The sequence below is a fragment of the Anopheles coustani genome, chromosome 3 (assembly GCF_943734705.1).
Source record: "Anopheles coustani chromosome 3, idAnoCousDA_361_x.2, whole genome shotgun sequence".
NCBI classification, from domain to species: Eukaryota; Metazoa; Arthropoda; class Insecta; order Diptera; family Culicidae; genus Anopheles; species Anopheles coustani.
The window spans coordinates 30848180-30859583 of record NC_071288.1 but is presented as its reverse complement, the minus strand read 5'-3'; the positions used below and the strand labels follow the sequence as shown (position 1 = coordinate 30859583).

The following is an 11404-nucleotide window of genomic DNA, read 5'->3' as shown; positions in this document are numbered from 1 at the left end:
AAAGAATGATTCAGATTCATGAATCTGAATCTGATTTACACAACTCTAATCGATTCGAGTAAGTGACCATAAAGTGACCATATTTTCTCTAACGTTCGAGTTTACAATGTGATGTGACCGTCGTCGAGAAACGTAATAGGGCAAATAGATCGCCACAGGCAAGACTTTGCCGACCCCTGGGCCTCATGCACTGAACCCGTATGGTGAGGAAAGGGAACCGAATGTGCGTGAAAAGGTCGGCGGACCACGACACGCACCTGACCATGGGAAACCGGGTGGTGGTGGTGGTGATGATGGCGCTGTGCGGTGCGGCGTTAATTGTCAAATTATTCCATCGTTTTTTTGGCTTTCCACGCGATCATCGTCCTCTTCGTCGCCTCATCGCTGGGGTTTTTGTTTTCTTTCTTCCATGATGATCACGCTGAAGCGCTGAACGTCTGGGAGGGTTTAAACGGGAGGAAAGGAAAGATAATTACAAATTACACCCTTTTCGTTCGGGCATGGTTGCATCTTTTCTGGAGGATTCTTTCGCCAAGCGGCACAACCCGGCAAACGAGGTACATCGTCGTGGCATTTGGAAATGGTGGTGAAAACCTTCGCAACATAACGAACGCGGCGGCGTATCGCTGCGTCCACGTCGAGCTCCAACTGATAGTGCGCTCACCGGGTCCAGGTCACTTTAACAGAGCGCACGGGTCGGTTGCGGCCTGTGCCTGTGTGTGGGTATAAAGCTTGACCAAAACATACGCGATCACGTACCCAATCCTCTTTCGGCGCCTTAATGTTATGCTACATCCCCGTCCCAATGCCCTTCCTCTTCGGCGGTGATGCTGGCCTATGTATGTGCCATAGTGTGTGTGTGTGTGTGTGTGTGTGTGTGCATTTGTGTGTAAAGGCACTATGTGATAGCTAATAGTGCAAATGGCCAGATTTGCACGTGCGCCCGTCGCGTTTCGTGTGTGCGTGCTCCACACTCTTTCGCGGGATCCACATAAGTGATCGCTGCTGCCCCGAATCTGTATTTGTACGGCCTACTGTTGTGGCCTCGGGTTACACGATGTAATATATTACCGCCTGGATGTAATCATCCACTTGCCTTTAGCAAAAGCATTACAAACTCACATCACTCCATCATTCGACCGTTTCCATTTGGCGACGCTCGTGTTCGTGCAGCCGCCGTAGGTGAGAGGAGTGGGGAGGAGAGGAGTAGTTAAACCACGTAGCGTGTAATACGCATTTTATCTACGTTCCTCACTGATGCCGCGGCCACGTCCAATTTATCCCCGATCACGCTCGATAGGAATCGTGTAGGACGTTGAAGGAATCGATTCCAGGGCGGCTGCGAACGAGTGTGCGTGCCCCCCGCCGTGCAGACACAGCTGAGCATTCATTTTTTTTTCCCCCAATCCGCGGAACCGCGAATACGCCACACAGCCACAATGGCGGCGTTTGATCGACGGTTCTCGCGGTATGCGTGATCTCCGGGCGGTGGGCCCGGCACACGGCTGATCCGTGGCGCTTGTAGTGGTTCCGCCGGCCGTCCCATTATCATCACACACGCCACACTGTGGTCCACTGCGCGCGTACTTTGTCGGTCAGTAGCGATTTCGAATGCGGTGCGCGATGGACGACGACGGACTCCCGGTTTGCACATGTGGTCCGGTCAACTTATCAACGAGTTGAAATGTGTATATTTAGAGCAGTTTGCCGTGCTGCTGCTTCTCGTGACGGTGCCCAAGCAGCGGAAGGGAAGGTAGTGTAGGCGAGAAGAGGGAGTTCCGCGCGTTGTACTGTAGTATCGCAAAGTGGATGGACATGGTTTGGCGGATGAAATCTTCTTCAATCGTGCGGTTTTGCTTTGTTCGTTTCATCACGGCACTGTATGTGTCTCGGTCGTGCACACCAGCGAGAGTTCGGGCACGCACTTTTATTGGAGCAACCTTACCTCACCCCTTCCTCGTCAAACCCCAGGCGCATTCCAAGGCACCCAAAACAGTGTACTAATATGCTAGCATTTATTCTCCTTTTTTCCACCACTAGCACGTCCTCGGGTGGGACGGCTTGTTTGCTTCCCTAAGGAACTGTTGAATTTGTTTTTAAATGCGTGAACATTTTAATCTAATTACGCCCTTACTCACGTTGCGTGCGTGTGTTGGACCTACACCCGATTGAGACTGAATAAAGGGTTAGATGTAAAAAAAGTGCACAGACGCCATTCATAATTTTTCTATCACTTTTCCATTTCCAAGAGTATTGGTATAAAAGACAGTGGTGTACACATTTTCGTCCATGAGTCAGCCTGTTGATGGTTATGGCAAATGGTTAATGGAGATGTATGTATAAATGACTTCAAATAGATTGAAAAAACATTCGATCGTAGTTTTTAACCTTTCGTTCCGCAACGCAAAGTGTGAGGGTGTGAGCTAGATATCTTTAAAAATGAAAAGGTGCCGACGGGACCGTGAGTGATAGTAGGTCAAACTAGATCAACTAGGAATTTGTGCTCTTGTGTCGTAAACCAAAAAAAAAAAGACCTGATCAAATGGGTCAAGAATTAGATTGTAAATAAGCTAAGACTAAATATCCAGTGTGTGAATGCTATAATCAATGCTAATGTTTCAACGCACGTTCACTTTTCAGCCGACTCGCTTTCAGTGCTATTAGTGTGCCCACAAGTGTACGAAAACTGAGCCGCACGCGCGCGCGCGCGTCCTGAGTGAGTGTGTATGTGTGTGTGTGTGCGTGGATCGAAGACGAGCGGTGGTAGCGGAGAGAAGCTCATCGCGAATCGTGAATCGCGGATGACAACATTTTGACAGTGGTGTTCGTAAAAATTCTTGACAGATTTACCGCACAGCAAAGCAAGCGGCGGCGTGTGTTTTTAGTGGGAGTGATACGGGAAAAATACTAAACGAAGTGTGCGAGTGAGTAGGGAGTCAAAATAAAATTTAAAAAAGGAAAAACAGTGCGTTCGCGAGTGAGTGAGCGGTGTACGATTGCGCGCGCGTGTCCACCTTTTCGGTGTGCCGGTGTGTAACCTTCCGCCGTCGACCGGCTTGTGTTGGTGGGGAAGATATTGGAGCTTACGGGTGCCACGTGCACATCAGTGCCGATCTAACTAATTTTGGTGTGCTGGCGTACGTTGTCCCAGTGGTGAAAGCCTCCCTCAGTGACCGACGGGAGTGGAAGAAAATTCTGTTTCGCGTGGCAAAGGCCAGCTTGCCGGAAAATTCCTTACCCCCACAGCTTCGTGCCGATAGAAGAAGAACAAGCACCCATCAATCCAAAGACGAGGCACGACGTAGTTGAGCCCACCATGGATCCGTACGGGGGGGGCTGGCCGGCTTCACCGCTGCGTGGTGGTGGTGGCGGCATGTACGACAACATTTCCAACGATGGCATACCGATGGACGCGCTGGCCGAGCTGCAGGACACGGCGTTCGAGCCCCAGACTCGTGCCCGCTCCAACACCTGGCCCCTCCCGCGGCCGGAAAACTTTGTTGAACCGGAAACGGAGCTAGACAGCAACAAGTGCAGCAATCAGCAACTTGCCAACACAGGTAAGATACATGAAAAGTATTGAGGGTTACTAGTGATTCCTATAACTAAAAACTTTGGAGTATATCTAGAAGAAAAGGGCATAAATTTTACACCACAAGTATAATTTATAACATAAGTCAGTTCATAGTTGATCACTGCATTAAGGGAACTTCAAAATTATTTTCTAACCTTAAATCAGCTAGCGTATATGTTTGAGGATCTTTACAACATTATTTTGTAGTATATATTTTCAAATCGCATTTACTACTTAATGGAGCGTTAAAGCAAGATATAACACAGATAACGGAATATTCGGGTCGGAAAATTACAAATACCCATCAAGGGTTCGAAAAGTTTATGGGGTCTTTAATCCCTCGATAAAGAGGATTTAATTTGGCCGATATAGTAAAACTAGAATGCGCTTACAAAATGTCTCTACAACAATTTTGAAAACGTAGTCCCATTCCTCCGATTTGACGTTAGTTTGGGATCCCATTGGTATAAAATTGAATCTTTCACAGTTTATACAAAGTAACCAAATAAATTAGTGCAAATTTTTCTGCGGGTGACAAATCGATATGCTGAATCATAAGTTGATGACATAGAGGAAAAAGTTGATGCATAAGTCTTATTTGGTATTGCAGAATAAATTCTTTCAGCGGTTTTGTTTTGTGTATTTCAACACACGCAATTTTATCAATTGAAATTAAAATGCTGGAAAGGCAACAACTTACAAATCATAGCGAAGAAAACTTGACATATAAGTCTTTGCCCGATTGAAGAACGGCATTTTGAAGGCGCAGGCGTCGGCCGGTCTTTGCGCGAAGTTCTACGCACGAAATCGCGACCCTTCCGCGTGCGCCACCAGACGTTCTGCATCTCGTTCACCCTCGTTTTCGCGAGCTCGCTTTGTTTCTATGTCCGTGTCACTCCCCGCTACTATCTACCCGCAACCATCGACGTTACTATCGCCGTGGCGAGCTTGAGATTTTGAGGGGTTTTTTGATTCTTCAATGTTTACATTTTTAATTGGCCGCACGTTGCTGTTTGTCTGTCTGTCTGTCTGTCTGTGTGTGTGTGTGTGTGTGTGGCTGTGCGTGAAAGAGTCGAGCCTGTTACTCCATCATTTCGGTTTCTTGTAGATTCCACGCGCGTATTTGACCTTCCCCAGTGCTTTAGAAGCTCGAGCTGGTAGGTTTTATTTGGAAAAAAAAATTAAGAAGAAATAAAGTCAAAGTATCCCTCTAATCATTTACGATCGATGATGTTAACTGTTGGAGGCATGGAGGTGAAACGGATGGGAGAATTTTTAGCACTCTTCACCATTTGCACCCCCTTCCGCTTACCCTCCGCCCTCGGGCCATGTGTCCATGCGTGTGGCTTGGCGATCCGAGACGACCCTGTCCATCGTTGGCCCACGATGGCGACCAGGAAGAAGCACGGAGAACGAGTTCTATGCGCAAGAATCTGACCTTCGCCGGGGTGGGGCGGTGCGCCCGTTCTCGATCGTCGGCCCTCGATCGCAATCGGTGGTGATGGGGTTTGGTTAGCGTTTTTTTTATGCTTTTTACCGTCTTACCTACTTCTTCTTTACTCCAACAGCGGAGTTTCGGAGAGACCACTTAACGCGCCGCGAACCACCTGGCGAAAACCGAAGAATCCAGTTTGTCTTCCTACCCCGCTATCTGGTCCCCGTTCCACCTGTTCCCCGTACCCTATTGCTCGCGAGGCTTTGATTAATGCGAGCGTCACACTAGACAGACTCACCTCGTTTCTTTCGGGTTTTTTTTTTGGCAGACCCCTTAGCAACATTCTCGTTCGGAGACGTCTAGCGTCGGTCGTGGCTTTTTATTTTTTATTTTGTAAGATTAGGAATAGCGAATCAAACCACTGACCGTGCTTCCCTGTCTCCGCCCGCCCCCACCAACAACACCCCTTTGATCAATGTGCGCTTACAAGGAAGCGTGGCTGCGATTGGCGCAGGTGGTTGGATTTTTCGTGGCTCCTTGGCAACGTTTTGGACCATTGGATCACCCCGAAATCGGTCCACCTACAGTCTAGGAAGCATGATGGAGTATCCGACATTTCTATGAAACGCTTGGCTTCCATTCCATTAAAACGAGCAGATCGAAATGTGGTGGACTTCCTACTTGCCGGAACCGCACACCGCGCATGCATATCTTTCAAGGTTTGTGGAACCCATTCTTTGTCGGCGACAAAAAATACTTAACCCACAAAAAACCCGAGATCGTAGGCGATCGGACAACCGCTGGGAAAGTTGCGATTTCAAATGCTAATCTATGCCCCCCGAGCCTGGGTTTGGTGCAAAGCTCCATTCGTTGAGTTTTTTAGCACAGTTTCGCTTTGCCCTCCACCTTACGGCCAGAATTGTGTCAATGGTTGTGCGTCGCATTAAACGTCATGTTTAAATTAAGTAGAACCGATCCGTGGAGTTGATACTGCTGCTCGTCGACGAATAAGCGTTGGAGAAAAAAAAAACACACACACACACACACACAGCTCGAACTATTGGCGGCACTGGAGCCTTTATTTTATCACAACCAGACGCCACACTTTGGCCAATCCGGCTGCGAAACCGGTTCAAACTAGTGTTAGGCGGTGGCTAACGCACCGACATGGCACGAAATGTTGGGTGGATTTTTGGAAAATTTATCTCACGATTAGCGACCGCAAATTGCCATCCTCGCCGGAGGGAGTCGTATGCGAACAAAGCCAAATGTACGCTAGTGTCGGGTGTCGTTAAAAAATATATATTAGTTTATAATGAACTATGAATCAAAAGAGGTTTGGTGTGGTGATTAAAAATGCTTAATGATTCATTCCTATATCGAAAGTATAATTCATCGTTTAGAACATTCATTATGAGTAGTCAGTCTGCTGTAAAGAAACACATTAGCTCACGTCACAAGGATGGAAAAACCGTGCATAATTTTACGAGAATCGTTAATTCAAATCAACATATTTTTTCCACAGGATCAATTGTCACAGGATTGCGATTTGCTTAAACCAGCCACCCAAACCCGTTTTATTATTACCGGTTTGGGATTGTATCCCTCATGAAATACTATTGATTACATTTTAATTACTCACCATTCGAGTTTAAGCATTTTAAAAAACAAGAAATTTTTACTATACAAACGATCTAATTTGGCACGTGTAGCGTAGGTTTAGTGTGCGTAGTATGTGAATCACTAAACGAATGCCAACGGTCACGCTTTTAACTAAACTAACCAACTCTTGTGTGATAGAGTCGATTTGAAATGGAGAGGATTTAAAGTTTTCTATTATTATTTTTAATTTCCAAAGGGTACTTTTGTTTGAAAGCCGACGTGTTCAAAATTAATCCAAATACTCGAAATGGAGGCGCATGGTGCATCTCTTAGCAATGGAATAATTTGTAAACAAATCAGAACGTCTGATATGTTTCGAAGAAAAGCGATGTAATAATGATGTGGCTTGAGGAGAGAAAATACATCCACTTGGACAAGTAAAACGTAATTTATATGACGAGAGCACGAGAGTGGAGCAAGTGTGCGACGGTGGGAGCGGGGAAGGGCCGGCGGCGAGAAACAGCCGATCGATTGACACCTTCAGTCAAGCCCCCCAGCGGGCATTGCGCAGCGGGCACGAGTGCACGTGCACTCGGCGGGGTCGGACCCGCGTCGCAAAGGCGACCGTGAATTTATAGTTTCCAGCTGTTACACACTGCACGCACGCACGCACGCACGCACGCAGGAACGGCAGGTTGCGACAATGCAAAAAAAAACCGTTACGTCGTTGACGCGGTCGCGATGCAATTGGCGCAGGGGTCGCGACGCAAACACCTACGTACACACACCCACACACGTGGATATAGTTCAAACGAAAGTGAAGTGGCTCCATCCCCCCCTCCCTGCAGGCGCCGACCGTTCCTTGCAGCGGAATGCAAATGCCGCTGCGTGCGGAATGCAAAAGCAAAAAAGACGAAACGCCACGAACGAAGTCGGTAAGCAAAAGGCCACCACCACCACATCGGAGGGAAAGTGGAAATGAAAACACGGCACAACAATAACAGCAAGACGCAGATTCAAAAACCCAACACGGGGACACGGGGGAAACGTGAACTAGTTTGGGGTAGGCGCAGGGGCCCGGGATGATTGAACAATAAACAACCGAGCGTCACCAGTCACATGGGGTACGGCCATAGTACGTGCAACCCGCGGGAATCATTACGGCCGGGAAACACGGAAAACACGTTGACGAAAACGTTATCGAACTGGACGGGTAGGACAGGAATCCGCCGTTGGTTCCGTTCTGTTTCCGTCCTCCGTTTTATTTTCGTTCTATTTGTTTTCATTTTCCTTCCCAAACCTGTGTGTGAGTGTGTGTGGGTGGGTGGGTGGCGATTGGATAACGCGGTCAGAGGGAGGTGTTGAGAGCGGATTGATAATATAAATAGATAAAATGGCGCTGTGTTCGCGTGTGGGTGCATGTGTGTGCAAACCCGCGCTGATAACGTACGTCAAACGTGGATGATACGGACCGCGAACCGGTGTGTTGCGGGCACGTTCACACTTCAACAGTTCAACCCCTCTCGCCGGTACAACCCGCAACCCTTAAGTGGGTCGATTGTGGTTCATCCATGCGGTTCGATCGATTCTTCCACTTCGTGGACGGACGGCCGAACGAGCGAGAGAACCGCTACCGTTCCATCTCCCGAATTCGTCATCTTTTCAAAAATCACCCACAACGGCACACACAAACGGTAGCCATCTTTTTCTTCTTCGCCGCCGCGACAGGTTCTCCGCTCGATCGCCCGACCGATCGCTAATCGAGTTACGAGATCGTACGGCGACGACCGCAACTGCGCACCAATTAAGCCGCTATTTGATTGACCACTGTGCTTCGTGTCTTCTTCGGAGATTCTTCTCGCACCACCCAACCACACCCCCCAATCCTCCTCCCCCCCCCCTCCGGCATGCCGTCAGAATTCCTGCGGATTAAATTGACGCGCCCCGATGCAGCGGTGGCAATAAAACGAAAGCCATGATCTAAGACAAATCACTCACCACCAACACTACTACCACCAGGTTGGGAGCTTCCTTTTGCCCGCACCCCGTTGTGGAACGTTGTTACGCAATCGATCACCCTTCTGGTTGAAACGGGAAGGCAGAGGGTGGATGATTCTATGGGCCCCAAAAACAGTATATATATATTTATATACCTATATACACACACACACACACACCAGCAGACATCGGCATTACACGGCTACGATAAATATAAACAAAAACCGTTCCGCCACATTCTGCCACCCTGTCGGAGGAGCCGTTCCGCCAAGGAATGGTGTAAAGATCGCTGCGAAAAGGTGCGGAGGAGAGAAAACATGGCGATCTTTTGTGTGTGTGTGTGCAGAGGTTGGCAAATGCCGGCTCGGGACAGTTTTTTTTTTATTCCCGTCCGTCAAATTCAATCGCATACCGTTGGTTCACTACATGTGATTAGTATAATTCAATGAAATTAATAATGTTTTTTAAATTATTAAACTAGAAGGCAAATCGTTTTTAACAAATGAAGAAACGAATAAGTTAATATGAAGTCCACTTAACTACAAACCAGTATGTCCTTGCGTGTGAGCAGGATAAAACGTGGCTCACAAAATCCTACGATATCTTTTCGGTGGCATGGGATGGAATTCTAATCAAAACCGGACCTTTTCCTGGTCGTTTGAGGACTTTTATTAGCTCTTTTTACTAAGCTCTCATACTTTTATTTCGGGTAAACTAGTAAACCAGTGCTGTAAAAAATACCTACAATTTAAAGTCAAGGGGTAAAGAAAATGATCGAAAAAGAAATAATCCATAATTATTTTCTAATGCAACCAATGTTAACGATAAAATGATTCCGAAGTTTAATATGGGCAAAAAAATGTGGAACGCTTCACGATTTTGCGTGTCATCCTTGCGCAGGGGCCATGCTAATCTTCTCTGTATCGTTCCAATTTTAGTATATGTCCAGCCGAAGCTAGGACGAGGAACGCTCATTCGACGGTGTATATATAGTTCTGTCATTCCATTTCAGTTCTAGCGATGGATAACGTTGAATGCGAACTTCTAACCGCCGTCTTCCAAAATTGACCCTAGATGTCGATTGTTTGCCCGTTTCCATGGTACGTCAATCTATTTTTGGAACAAATATAGAGGGTGTACCTCGGGGCTAACAGCTAAAAACAGGTACACAAGACATGCTTCGAAGGGTAACGATGTGGGTTCAAATCCCGTTCAAGACCACACTCTTGTATGAGAGGACCAGGACTACCCACGTTAAAAAAATTGGAAGAGTCTAGCCTTATTCAATTTTCTGAGTTTTAGTCTAGCCAAAACATTGGTTCTTAGATCAGAATCAGATGCCTATGACTGAGGTTTAATCTACAATATATGACATTGCAATGGGCAAACATGCATGCTAGACAGTTTGCCAACCACAGGGTTGATGTATTCGTCTACAGACATTCTACGACGATCGGAAAAAGGGATTTGTGATGGGATCGGTCATCGAGAGTGAGAATCACCGCCAACTCTTCACTACTGCTATTTTCAGCTTTAATCTCCCCTTTGAGCGCACTATTTTCACGTGGATCAATCGATCGATCGGCGTAAAGACGGGTTGAAAAAATTAAACAGAACCCGAACAGAGGAAGAGGGTGAAGAAGATGAAGGAAAAAAAATCGAAGGGTGGTCAGTATTTTATTTTTTTTCGGTTACACCCGCCGAGAGTTGCCCGTCCGACAGGTTCTGACGGTCTTCGGGGGTAGGCCTTTTGCTTTTGCTGACATTCACCACCACGGAGCAGGTTTCTTCGGCCACGCTTCCTTCCTTCCTTCCACCGGCATGGAATGGATCGACTTGAAATACCAGCATCACCGTCCGCTCGTTCTCTTCGACCCGAAAGGGGAAAAAAAGGAGGTAGAAGTGTTGGTTCGCGGGCAGCACTTTCCGAGCGGCGCAAAAACCGGCCCCAACTGGTTTGACCGGTGACCAACTTTAACGGCGGCTCACACACACACACACACACGCACGTGCGCGCGTTTACAGACTGGATCAACGCTGGCGTCGATGCCATTCCAGCCGCAGCCTAGTCGAAGACGAAGTATGAATAAATGAAATTAAAAAATAGAAATATCACCACAATTTTAAAACGGAGAAAAATTAATGATCCGTCTATCGTTTTTTTTTTTTTGACGTACTACTTTTTTTTACCATCCCAAAAGCGGGTGGAAAACGTGGGGTGGCAATCGCGCGTGTGCTTGTACCCTTCGCACCATGCCCTCTCCCTCGTTCCATCTCCCCTTCACCTGTCGGACGTGCCCATTATGCGGCTAAATTTAGAACTGTCCATTGCTTCGCATGCCGAACCGCCGAAGGAACGGTTACCTCGAGAGTTTGGATTCTCTTTCCCCTTCTCGACGGCGCGCGCGTTCTTGAGTGAGTCGCTTCGAGCTGTGATTCTTTGGAGGTCACAATTGACGCTCTCCATCGGCCCAGTTACTGGAGGGAGCCGGCGGAAGGGACCCGACGGGGTCGGCCCGTAAGTGATCCGTGCACGGTTAGGAATCTTCTGGTTCCGGTAGGGCAGACCTTGGAATCTTTCGCTTCCTTTTTGGAAGCCGTCGATCGCACGACAAAAAAATGGTCGGAACCTTAATTCGAACTGTGATCGGAATGTGAATATAACCTCGCGAAACAGGTTTGGGAGGGTTTGTAAAACGAATGTTTTGGATTACTTAAAAATATATGGCAGGATTATTTATAAACAAGGCGTGTAGAGTATTTCGGTTTTTATTTTCTTCTGTTGCACTTCTCGT

General features: G+C 47.3%; 1 protein-coding gene and 1 non-coding gene across 2 annotated transcripts in view; one reads left to right on the top strand and one right to left on the bottom strand.

Annotated features, from left to right (window-relative positions):
• Positions 1 to 1613: 1613 nt before the first annotated feature.
• LOC131260115 (forkhead box protein O) overlaps positions 1614 to 11404 on the top strand; it is a 57204-nt gene continuing 47413 nt past the window's right edge. Inside the window, exons 1-2 of the mRNA XM_058261784.1 lie at positions 1614 to 1753; positions 2641 to 3560. Coding sequence (XP_058117767.1) covers positions 3317 to 3560 — 244 coding nt within the window. The 5' untranslated portion in view covers positions 1614 to 1753; positions 2641 to 3316. The remainder of the gene's footprint in view (positions 1754 to 2640; positions 3561 to 11404) is intronic.
• LOC131261575 (U6 spliceosomal RNA) lies at positions 9465 to 9571 on the bottom strand. The gene has a single exon (XR_009178192.1). It is a non-coding gene; the product is annotated as a U6 spliceosomal RNA (small nuclear RNA).